Source organism: Haplochromis burtoni, unplaced genomic scaffold (assembly GCF_018398535.1).
Source record: "Haplochromis burtoni strain Fernald_Lab_line unplaced genomic scaffold, NCSU_Asbu1 Contig_242, whole genome shotgun sequence".
NCBI lineage: Eukaryota > Metazoa > Chordata > Actinopteri > Cichliformes > Cichlidae > Haplochromis > Haplochromis burtoni.
In genome coordinates this window covers 792,617-805,566 of record NW_024582603.1, presented here as the reverse complement: position 1 = coordinate 805,566, position 12,950 = coordinate 792,617, and the positions used below count along the sequence as shown (strand labels likewise).

Below are 12,950 nucleotides of genomic sequence, written 5' to 3'. Positions count from 1 at the left end.
GAACTTTGATGTAACAGGCAGGAGTCTGCACTCAATGCAGAATAAATTGAAAAAGATGAAAGGAGGGGGGGGAAGAAAAGCCTGAAACAATCAATTTTCCAAGACACTATTTGAAGATTCAGCGACAGACGGCAGCAGGGAGAGTTGAGAGGAAAATCCTCCGAAGGGCTGGTTCACTCCGTCTCTCCTGCCTCATCGCCGAGTAGGTAATAAATAGAGGCGGAGAGTGACTGGCTGAGTAAATACAATGTGCCAAGCAGGCTCAGTCTCTGAGGGAACAAGGTATGGCAATAGAGAGAGAAAGGATGAGATTGGAAGTGGTGGAGGGCTTGAAGAGACAGGAAGGGATGGGAAGCAGTGTGAGAAGGATAAAGGTAGTCTTAGGGTTTGAGAGGCTAGAGAAGAGCAGGATAAAATCAGCCGCCTATAGGTGGAAAATGGAAGAAGACATGGAGAGTGAAGATTAAGGGGTGATTGGAGAGCACTGTTAGAAATGAACATCCTCTGAGAGAGGGTGAGGGGCTGAAGGAGGGCAGGATGAACCTGAAGAAAATCAACAATGAAGGAAAAAACGAGGCAGAAAAAGGTATTAAGGTAAAAGGTAAGAAAATAAAAAGACAAAGGTGAGAGAGGGAGCAGAGAGGAGAAGAAAAGACTCAGAGAGAAAGAAGAGAATGAGAGGGCAAAATTTGAGAAGGTGCTGTTCATTGGCGGTGCAGAGGAGGGGCATGGCCCACCTGCAGGGATACAGTGAACATTTAATTTAGCTTCTGCCAGCTGAAGAACAGCAAGACTGTGAACACACACACAAAAAAATGCTCACGCTCAGATGCAGGTTGTGCTTTCTGACAAATAATCAAAACCTCCAAACACTGAGAAACACAAACAGCCAAGCTGAATCACAGGCTGCAGGGAACTGAAAACAGTAATAATTGCCACTTATTAACTCGTGCTAATTGAAAGGGCTTATTCTGGTTTTGGCATAATAGAAAATTCTCTGCAATCCTAACAAGCACAGGTAGGGATAAATAAATACAGTGGAGAGGGATGCTAAGTAAAATGCAAAATAACTATGGTGAAGGGTAGAGTGGGGTAGAGGTGAGGCTGGTCCATGTCGTTATAAGTAACATGCAATCCGATGCCACGTGTGTCTTGTAGAGAGAGCAGTTCTGCTTACACAGTGATCTTGTTCAAAGCAGGGTCTCTGTCGCCTTGATTCTTCTCACAAATGTAATAGCTGTGTAATTACATGCTGTCCCGTAAAATGATCCCACGAGGATCTCTGTGTCTTCAAGGAAAGGCTGGAGAGGCAAAGAAAAAGTGGACGGGGGATGAAAAGGTGAAAGATGGTACATTTCTTTATGAAATTAAAAAAATAAAACAGGAAAAATGCAAAATTTGCAAATAAATATACTAAATATCTCCCAAAAAGACTTTTGGGAGAACAATGTTGTGCCATTCTCTCATTTCATGATGTAACAGATGTTTTCAACCAGTAAAAGGTCTGCACTGCAGGCAAGTTTGGAGTCTTTGACTATGAAGCCGCACTGATACACTGAAAAAGATGTCATCTGGATAGGAACATGTGTCATCCTAAAACATGTACATACCTTCCAGCACTGATTGTACCTTTCAAGATGTGCAGACTGCTAATTCCATAGATAATGATGCATCTCATCAGAGATGCAGGCTTTTGTTTTACGCGCTTATAACAAGCCGAATGACACGTCTCCTGTTTTGGCGAGCTGTGTTCACAGACTGACTTCTGAAACTGTTTCTGAGCCCATGCAGTGAATCATGCCTGATTTTAAGGCAGTGCTGCCTGAGGCCCCAAAGATCACAGGCGTCCAATACTGATTTTCAGCCTTGCTTTGGATTCTCTGACTCTTTTATTTCGTGTACTATAGATGATGAGATATTCAAAGTCTGAGACAATCTGCGTGTCTAAGATGCTCTTTTTATACCCAACCATATAACTGACCAATATGACAGTTGAACTAATTCGTTGCACAATTTTTCTCCAGCTGTTTCCTTTTAGTACCATATACTTTCTAGTTTCTTTTTTCTGCCTGATTCTAACATCCCAAAGGGGTTCAGTCTGGTTAAGGTGAAGACTGTGCAGGCCAGTCAAGTTCTCCCGCACCGGACTTGCTCATCCGTGTCTTTATGGACCTTGCTTCGTGCACGGTGCGCAGTCATGTTTGAACAGAAAGGGGCCATCCCCAAACTGTTCCCACAAAGTTTGGAGCATTAAATTGTCCAAAATGTCTTGGTATGGCATGACTCGAATGGCATCCTGGTACCATGCTGGAATTCATTGAGCTTCTAAGAGCGATCCATTCTTTCACAAGTGTTTGTTAAAGGTGTTTGCAAGCCTAGGTGCTTGATTTTCACATGTAGCCGTGAAAGTGAATACATTTGGTAATATAGTGTATATGTAAAACACAGGAACATCCCAATCGTTCAGGTTTGCACCACTTAGGTTTTTTAATCTCATAAAAGCCAAAGCCAAGCCCGGCAATTTTATTCCATTAAAACAATAGAAATGTTAGAGAACATGTCTCGTGCTCAACGCTCGGTGTTCTTGACTTACATGCAGCCAAATGAGTGTAATGTTTAAGCAGCCATCCACATCCTAAACGGGCTTGTAACCAATTTTCCGGTCAATGGACGACAAGCATTTTGTACACCCTTGCTGTTCTTTTTTTAAATTTTCCCTCTATTCCAATTGAGCACAGCAAACCCAGAAACGGGGAACTGTGTTTCCCAAAAGCTCAGAGAATGCTTAGTGAGGCAGTGAAGGTTAAGTATTCATTAAACCAAGAGGAAAACAGATGCAGCGAAAATCAAATCCACAGCATCTATCCATGTATGCATACGGTTCACAGAGAGAATGTGATGGGAGGACTGATGAGTTCATCTCGCAATATAAACACATCTACGCTTTACTACACACCTAATCTGTATTTAAATTGCACGCACACACCATCTGCATGCGTGCATAAATGCACTCTGACATGACTTCGCATTCTGAGCTTATTATGCAACAAATGTAGTGGCCGATTTGCTTTCATCCGTGAACGCGAGCGACAATGTTAACAATGACAGTAAGTGACACAGAAGTGTTGGTAGCGTAGATGCGATACTCTTTATTGTTCAGTCCCTCTTTGCTGTGACAGTGATGGATAAGGCCAGGCCGCCGACAAAAGGCAAGGACAGAAAAGTACATAAGAACAAACGAGGCATACTACAAAGAGAACAGTTTGGCTGCAACTCAATAAGCCAATTTCACTTTCTTTGCTTGTCATCACTCTTGTTACCAGCCTCAAGGTGCAGCAAGCAATTACGGGGGAAGGAGATGGACTCATTTGAAAGAATACTGATGTACTGAAAACTCTACCCAAAAAGAAGGGAAGCTCCACCACTGAGCATTTTAAGACTACCTGAAATACGTAAAGAAGTGTGTGATGTGCAGCAGTGGTTACAGAGTTTCAGGTTTAAAATAAGCCCTGTGGAGTATTGAGTGCTTTTTCTCCAAAATAAAATAATTGCAAAGCTTTTTTTTATGTTTTAAATATACTGCATTGTTTACATCAACAGGAGATTGAGAGCCTTGGTCAAAATAGAAACAGCATGTATATGGATGCTTCATAGTGCTATAAAAACCCCAAAGCGTATCAATCAGCTGCTTTAAGGGTTTCTTAAGTCTTAAATCACAAAAGCTTTTTGTTATTAGCGGGAGCTGCACAAATCTGATAAATTAGCTCCTTGTTTCTGTCTTTTAGGTTATATTAGCCACTAACAGCTAAATGCACCCTAAACTTCAACTGCAGCTGTGTGAGCTGTTTGATTAATGTGGGCACCATCCAGTCTAAAGCTCAGTGATGGTGGCTTTCTGATTGATGCTGCATACAGTTGCTGTACAGGACACTACCACATATATCGTATGAATATTTGTGCTGAAAAGTTAAATGATTCCCACCTTCACTGTAAAACTGATGAATGAACAGCTGCTTTTTTATTACTACGATGAACACACGACATGTTTGCTAGCAGTACAGATTACACACAATCATGATCTGTGGGCTTATTTTCTATAAGGCAGTTCTGCACCTGCAGTGTCACCAACTCCACTGTCTTATTGTATCACAGTCATATAAAAGGAATGATAATAACTATCTCAGGGATTAAAAACCTGCATATATTGATGAAAGTTGTGTGACAGTTTCCTGCCACGACTGGAGTGTTTAGCAGCGGCTCGATACTAGTGAGGGTCGTTTTTTGTGTGTTTTAGAATATCAACTTAATTAAAAACACACAAGGCTTATTCTGTTAACCTCCCATCAACAATAGTCAGGAGTGTTTACCACTTTTGCGAGCCGCCCCCTTTGATACAAGTTTCCCAAAGCCCTTCTAACACAATCACTCAGTTGAACGTAGTCCGACTACTCTTGCGTAATCTATGCATATGCATGAGCTCCTGCTTTACACCACACTTGATGCTTGGCAGCACTTTGCTTGCACTCTAACAAGCAGCTTTTCTTCAAGTGTTTAGTCATTTTTAAAACATTCATTTGCAACATAACGCCGCATGAAAATCTTGCTAAGACACATTAGCAAAACAATCATTAAATATTGAATTGCAGTTCAGTCAGTCGACCTTTGATAATCACCCATATTTATGTAATGAATAGGAGGGTAAACCTCCAAAACACAGCTATTTCACAATAGTGTTCCCCCCTCCCAAAAACAAACCAGTTTAAAATATAATTAAAAACAGAGTGCAATGATATGCAAATAATTTAAAGACCCATATTTATTTGAAAATGGATGCAAGGACAACATATCCAATGTTATAACTGGTCATTTTTCTAGATGTTTTTGAAAACGTGTCCGTTTTAAATATGATGCCAGTCTCTTGTCCCAAAGACACAATGTTTTCCACTAACTTGCATCATTTTAGAACTGAGGACACCAGCTGCTGTAGTTCTAAAAGTGAAATATTTTATTAATCTTACTTTTTAAAAAATAAGATTTCTAATGTTTCACAGTTTAGAGCCTCCTTTGTCATATCTTTTGTTTTAGTTTAGTAATAGGTCTGCACTGCAGGCTGGTCAGATTAACAGCTGTGCTGTTGTGACAAAATGCATTGTCTTGGAGAAATAATGGGTCAGCATTAATGGTGCTTTATAAATGTGCAAGATGTGCCTCAGTGCTTCCTGTGTACCATTTTCAATATCATGAAATCATTTGCAGATGATCGCGTTCTGTTTATTAGCATTTTACAGAAAAGTCAACTTTTTCGGTAAAAGAGTTATTTGGTCAATTTTAGTGGTATTTTGTTATTTTACCGTTTTCTAATCTTAAAATATGTACGACATGAATTGATATTACACAAGGACAAATGTACTGGGCCATCTCATTACATCTATAGGAGCTGCTCCATCATGGGAACCGATGCCATGAAGCTCCTGGTGCACAGTTTCTAAGCTGATGTTAACACCTGCAGATATTGAGTCACTTTTATGCACTGTGTGCCTCAGCACTCGGCAACACTGCTTTGTTACTACACATAGTCTGCAACTTTATGGCTCGAGTTGCCGTTCTCCTAATGCTTCCTCTTCTAAGTGATACCTCTCACAGTAGGTTGCGTTTGTAAAATTTGCAAAGGTGGAGCACACTGCTAGGTTCTTGATTTTATAGACCTGTGGCAATGGGACTGAAAACCCCTGAATTTGAAAATAAAGAGGTGTGGGCCAATATTTATGTCAATATTATGTTTGCATTTACTCATAAAATGTGGCTGCTTTTATTCTAAGTCACAATCCTGGTTATCCCAAAGGGTTCACAAACCTTATAACTGCGCATCAAACTAAGATCACTGGTTATGTGATCATGTATTTTTGAGAGGACATACGAATTTACACTCATTTACAGCAATTCATTCATTTAGCAAGGGGCTATTCAAAAACTATGAAGGAAAGGAAAAAGGAAAGACTTTTTTTTTTCATTTTTAAGAAAAACTGACTCCCCAGACATTTTCACAGTCTCTTAGATATTTTAGTTTACCAGTGGTGTTTAAACCAAATCATTACCGTGATTATTAAATTGAATTTCTAACTTCTTTTGATAATTACTTCACCCATGGTAACATTAAGTTATGTTACACATATCACAGATTTTCTATAAAAGTCATATAATATATCAGAAGCAGGAAGAAGGAATGCCCGTTGCCTGGTGGTCCACGCCACTGATGGTGAATCAGTGTTGTCCAAAAATGTAATGGCACTAAAATGCTGAGACATAAGCAGAGAAAAAAAATCATTTCCAACCAAAGACTTTAATCCCCCCCTTTGACCTCCTTCACATGCAAACCCGTTCCCTACCAACCCAGAGCAGGAATGCAGCTACAAATACTGTAGGCACTGTGACCATGAAATACTTTCACTACAAAACTTAAGAAAAACAACATGTCCCCATCATCCCAGTGTGTTTGAGAAAATAGAGAGGATTCCAAGCTAGTCCATGTGCAGCTTATAGAGTCTTACAAAGAGTCTTGGCAGAGAGTCTTTCAGTCTCTCAGTGAGGTAAAAGACACTATTTGATTGGGTCCATCAATAGGCAGTTTCAGGGGAGCAATTCATCCCTTACTTAGCCAGGCAACACAAAGAAATCTTTTCATATTCTCCTGGAATTGCCTGCAGTGAAGGTTTAGGTGACCCAGGCGTTTTATCTGTAACGCCTTTAGTGTCCTTCAGATGCTCCAAATGTCCTTTCACACATTTGAGCCTGTGATTCACAGTCCAGAGGCACTGCAACATCGTCCCTAGATCTGAGTTCGAAGGCCCTCGGGTTAAAGGTCACCACTCTGAGGTTCAGGTCTGGCTTCCTGGGTGTTCCTGCGGCCCAGTCTGGGAAAACGTGACGAAGTTTTCGACCGTGGCGTCTTGGCTCCGCCATCGTTGGCTTGGGGTGTGTCTCTAGATAAGAGAGAACAGCAGGAAGGAGAAGAAAGACACGTGGAGTTTAAACGAACATCTGCTGAAGTTTATTATTCAAACACACCACTGATGCTGCGTCTGGTGGAATAAATGCATCATTTCCCTTCTGCCACAGAACCTCTCCCCTTTGAAAACCAGCTAATAGATACATTTCCATTTTGCTTCTCTAATTGACTGTTTGTTTCCCTTTAGTTACTATTACTACATCTGCCAAGATTCTCTCTTGGATGGCTCATTTGCAGTTTACAAAAGATTCATTATTCAAAATTTGGAGCAGTTTATGAAACATGAGGTCATTGCTTTTAGACAGAGGGTGACAAGAACAGACTTCTCATTTCTAATTAGTGTGGTTTTTTTCTGTGACTAACTGATTAATTCAGGAATACCTGTATACATGGGAATAAAATTAAAGAATTGTTTTTCCAATTCAATGCAATTTTATTTATATTGTGCCAAATCACATCAGTCGCCTCAAGGCATTTTGTATTGTAAGGTAAAGACAGTGAAATAATAGCAAGAAAACCCCAACAACTAGCCCCGCCCCCCATAAGCAAACACTTGGCGACAGTGGGAAAAACAAACTCCCTTTTAACAGGAAGCCAGCTTTTGTGCTGTAAAGCCACAGAGTCCTGTCATTAGTTGTGTAAGTATAAGAAACGTGAGATCGAGTTCTAAAAGCCTCTTTTTCTTGGCTTACATATTTGCTTAGATTCCTAATCAAATCCTAAAACAAGACAAAATCCTTTAAACTGGATTACATAAACTTTTATAATATAAATTTATATAAACTTCTGCTACAGTGTGAAAAATGTTGCAGTATGTAAAGAAATCCATGGCTTGAGCTTTTGCAATGATTGTATAATCACTGTTAGTTTCACCCTTTTTTAATTTCAACCTGATGACATTGAACGAGAGCCACTTGTCTAACAAAGGAAATCAAAGGCAGGAGACCGAACACATCGAGTCGAATGCTTTCTCTGTGCACCTGTGTTCTCCTGCTCAGATTTGATTCCTTTCAGAAACAACCAGCAGCGACTGCAGCAAATTAATCATTATTTCTCAAATACAGCATATAAGCCAGTCACCTCTCACTGCTGCTGGTGACAAAACTGTGACCATTAAGTGTAAATAAAAAATGGACACAGTCAAAAAAGTCAGCCATATTTTTTTGACACCTATAGAAGCTAAAATTCAGCATCTTGGCTGCTTCACAACAAGCAAAAGGTGGATCAGACTGAGAAATCAGGGACACTGTATGCTCATATATACTTGGTCAATTGCAAAGTGGCCTCAACCTAAAGTAGACCCTTGTTTATTGTCAGTTTTGGCCTAAATGGGACCACTATTTATATAATATTTTGATTAAATACCACATGACACTAGCTTTAGGGCTTGAACTCATATCAGAAGAGTGTTTACTGATGTCTTTTTTGCAGTATCCTGCTGCACTTGGTTTCACCTTTGTTACCTGAATGCTCCATCTTTCTCATACACTCTGTGGCAGTGACTCTGTAATAGAAGCAGTGGGTTCAACTGTTCAAGTAGCAATAAGGAAGAGAGCATCTCCTTCTTGATGTCCAATTGGCCCAAATTAATGATGCACCACAGCTGCTGGAGGTATGATTAAGATTAGCGGGGACATCTGAGCTATTCAAAGTCCGGGACTTTCATTTCCACTCGAACAATACGGGCTAAAAATAAACACACTTGTGGCATGGTGAATGGGTGGAAGGCAGCAGGGGCAAAAAAGCTTCATGGTGGCGGATCCCAAAAACTCTGTCATGTTAAAACAGATGTATACATAGAAGGAACAGTCACAGCACAGCCCTGCAAGCATACGTTTGCATTCAAAAATGCAGTATATAAATGCATGGCTCACAAGTGTCTGTGTCATAATCATCAAGATCAGAGAGCTTTGGGCTACAGCGAACTGCCTCAGATCAATTAATATATGGTGAATATTTTTTCCCCCCTCTGGCATAACGTACATTTAGCAGTGGCTCAAGTACCACTTATTCCCAGACCTCCACTGCACCAGGCAGACTCAATCAAACACAGTCACACTATTTGAATTTGACAACGATTGGGGAAAAAAACTGATATGATGGGGAGTTTTATCAGCAAAAATCATACTAAATTGAGTGCAGCATGCAGAGTTGAAACTGCAAGCCACCTCATTTATTCATAGCAAACTGTGTAAAATAGCAAAATGTGTCAAATTAATTAGGCCTATAGATTTTTTTCCTGCCTCTCAGCATGCGTTTGTCCTCCATTTGGACACGATATTGATTTGTGCAGGATAATAACTTTCCCAGGCACTGTTGGAATATTAAAAACTTGAATGAAGAGAAATCTAATTAGAGTAAACAGGAGCACAAATACAAGCACGCAACTAAATGACTGCCTAACCCAAAGGTAGGTTATAATAAACAGTACAGTTTGAATAATTATCAATTCTCGGCCATACACACGCAAACAATGCACCACCGCAGTAAAAGGTTGTATACTTATTCTGAGGTCAAACTGCCTGAAACTCCTCAGCAGTGAGATAAAGGTCTACAAAACTCTTTTTTCCCCCTGATGCAGCAGGTCAGTAAGGCGAGAGCCCAGATTGAGTACCGTGTTCTGAGTAAACTGCAAAAGTGGTGAGGTTGAGCTGCATACTAAGTGGTGGCGAATCTAGGAAGAGGTGTTACCTCGTCACTGTTCCAGACAAGTGAGGAAAATTGCAGCATGCAAGACCGGAGAGAGTGTGGAGAGAGACGAAGATCTGCGGCCAGATAAGTGTTGGCCACCAAACAAAGTGTGTGCCTTATTTCTTAAAAAAACACAACAACAAAAAACACACTGCTGTAACTGAAATGGTAAAAGAACTGCTTTTCTATGGTGCTTTTCAAGTCACAAAGCATTTTACACTACAATCAATGATTCACACACACACACACACACAAAAAAAAAAAAAAATCACAGCTAGGTCTGCCCATGTTCGCCTCATCATCAACAATGAAGGACAGAATCACAGACCTTCTGACTGTTGAACTAGGTGTCTATCACAGTGAAGCTGGTCATTGTTAATAAAACAAGGGTACATCAACGCTAGCAACTTTATAATCCTGCTATCAATTAAGCAAACGTACAGGACATTTATTGGCTCTTCTGAAGTAAGTTTTCATTTGAAAAATGATCTTAAAAACCAAATCAATCAGTAAAAACTCCCATAAAATTGTGCACTTGAAAAATAGACTAAACTCTTTATAAAGCATCTTCTGTTTGCTTTTCTAAACCTTAACTTTAGCATTTTTGCTACCACCATGTTGGTTCATTGGAGCCAGAAGTCTCCAAACTTGAATAAGGTGCCTAAATGCCAAGTTATCAACTGATGCTAGAAAATTCTGTTAAAATGCTCCAAAAAAGCTAAAGAAGTCACTTGAATTAGCTTAGCTTAGAGCAGTGTTTCCCAACCACTGTGCAGCGACATATAGGTGTGCCATGAGAAATGATCAGGTGTGCCGTGGAAGATTATCTGGTTCCACCTGATTGGTACTCTCAGCGATTGGCTGAGTAATGGGCAGAACAATTACATTCTCTTCCACTAGAAGGCAGTACAGCTACCTGCTCTAATTAAGTGAGTTGCCAACTGCCAGTAAAACAAAAGAAGAGGCAGGGCATAATAGCAATAGCTAAATATTTAAAAAGAAAAAATCTGACCTGTGTCCTGGAGACAAACCTGGTGCACAGGGAAAAATGATCACTGTGCTTTTTGTGATACTTTTGTTTGGTGGTGTGCCGTGTGATTTTTCTAATGTGAAAAACGTACCGCGGCTCCAAAAGGTTGGGAAACGCTGGTTTAGACCTATCAGCTACAGCTAGTCAATCAAAGTGGCCACTGGACTCACTTTAAGCATCAACTAAATCCTAAATGGGTGAGTTAGAAACTAAACCCATTTTCTGGTTTTATTTAGTGAAGACAATCTTTTTAATGTGTTAGATTTATGCATTTTAACATGGGAATCTCTGGAAACGGACTCACTTTTCCTTTTTTTCCCCAATTTCTTCCTACGCTTCAACTCCTCATAAACAAAGTTTCAAGTAATATCAAAAAGCACAAAGCGTTTACTTTTAGAGCCTGCCTCATGTAACCACTCGAGGAGCACTGCATGTTAATTTAAGTGTGTTGTGCAGTGAAAAAAACAAACAAAAAAACACTGAAGATCACAGAAGATACAGCATACTGACATCAGATAGGATTTAGTTACACAAACTCTTTGTACTCTTTGTGTCGCATTAGAGACGTTTGAGCCTCTGGAAATAAAGACACCGTCCACTGTCACTTTAAAATCTCATCCTGTAACAGACTGCTGTGATCAAATAGATAAGCGTCAGTGCTTATGTCAAAATAATGCTAAGTAACGGGAACACTTCCAGCTCTCCGACACTTCGGACAAACCACAGGAGGAATAGTAGTGTTATAGCTGTTTAATGACTCACAGCCCATATCGAAAAGCGATGGTAAACTTATTTTTGAAGTTTGTGACAAACAACCACGAATTTTCAGGTGTTGACGTCACTGCTTCAGCAGCAAAAAGCTGTCATATCAATTCTGGCTTTGATTGATGCATCTCTCTCATAGCGATCTTTGAGCCACTGAATTTTGTGTCTTTTTTCAATGCACTGCAAGATTTGTTATCTTGCATTTGTGGATCTTCAGTCTTAGTGTTTGCCATTGTATCTGCCAAATCAGCAACCATACCTGCTGGCATCTTGTAACCCCAGACAAATATTGGCTGTGCACAGTTAACAGAGGGGGCGGGGAAACAGCTATTAACAAAGTGAGCTGAAAAACTCATGTGCACAGATGCACTGAGTATCTGAAACTGTGAAGTAAACAATCGAGAGCTACTTTTGAGGTGAAGGTCACAGTTTATGTTAATGTTTCTCTCTGACACTGTGGTCAGATAATAAAGTGATGCATGGTTTCTTTAAAGGCCGAGCGCTACTCAACCTTGCGCCTCCTCCACCTCCGACCCCTCCCTCTTCCTCCATCAACAGGTTCATGACCACATTATTCAGGTGCTCATTCCTCACCGCAGAGGTTAGACATCATGAAAACACCAAAGGCAACATTATCAAGGGCTGTTGAGATGCACGGCCCCTTACAAACCCACAGGAGTCGGTATTATTGTGGTACAGTATGCTGATCTGAGTTGATGAAGTGTCATCTACGATTTCACTGAGTCGTGTGTAAAGATTTCAGCGTCACTACAAATTACAACAAGAAGACAACAGCTATTCAGCAACTGACATATTTAGAGGCTCTCTGCTACATGCTACACGTCTGCTTGCACACCGACTACAAAGCTTAGTTGTGCGATGGTGTCACTACGGTTACACTACAAACCAGAGTTTTTTTACTTGTAGTTTTAATTGAAAACCAGCACAAATGAGCTTGTCAGCACGTTTGTTTTTCCCCTTCTGCTCTAATACTTTGTTGTCTAAAAACCACACACAGAAAATATAAAATCTCAAGGACATGCTTTAAATGGGTACACACTGAGATGTACATCAGACACCAAATGACAAGGAAGGACTGCAGAAAGACTGCAGAGTTATACCACACACACACAGACACACACAGACTCACTCCTGAGGTGAAAACAATATCATACACGCTGGAAAAAATGTAGTCGTTTCATTTTGAAAGATGACGCCGATGTCTCGGGAGAAGAAACAGCATTCCACTCGGATGGCGCGACAGGTCAGACATGCTGGCTGATCGCAGTAAGTGGAAACTGATGTGAATATTGACAGGAAACGACTGGAACATCTCATTTTGAAATGTAGCCTGGGCGGTAGGTGGGCATCTGAGGCATCATACATTTTCACACTTGCTAGTCTGAGAGTGTGTGTGTGTGTGTGTGTGTGTGTGTGTGTGTGTGTGTGTGTGTGTGT

General features: G+C 40.4%; 1 protein-coding gene across 2 annotated transcripts in view; it reads right to left on the bottom strand.

Moving 5' to 3' along the window:
• Window positions 1-3,129: 3,129 nt before the first annotated feature.
• snx29 (sorting nexin 29) overlaps window positions 3,130-12,950 on the bottom strand; it is a gene marked incomplete in the record, with an annotated part of 135,836 nt that continues 126,015 nt past the window's right edge. For both annotated transcript variants that reach the window (XM_014338655.2, XM_014338656.2), the window contains 1 exon segment: window positions 3,130-6,980. In XM_014338655.2, coding sequence (XP_014194141.1) covers window positions 6,854-6,980 — 127 coding nt within the window.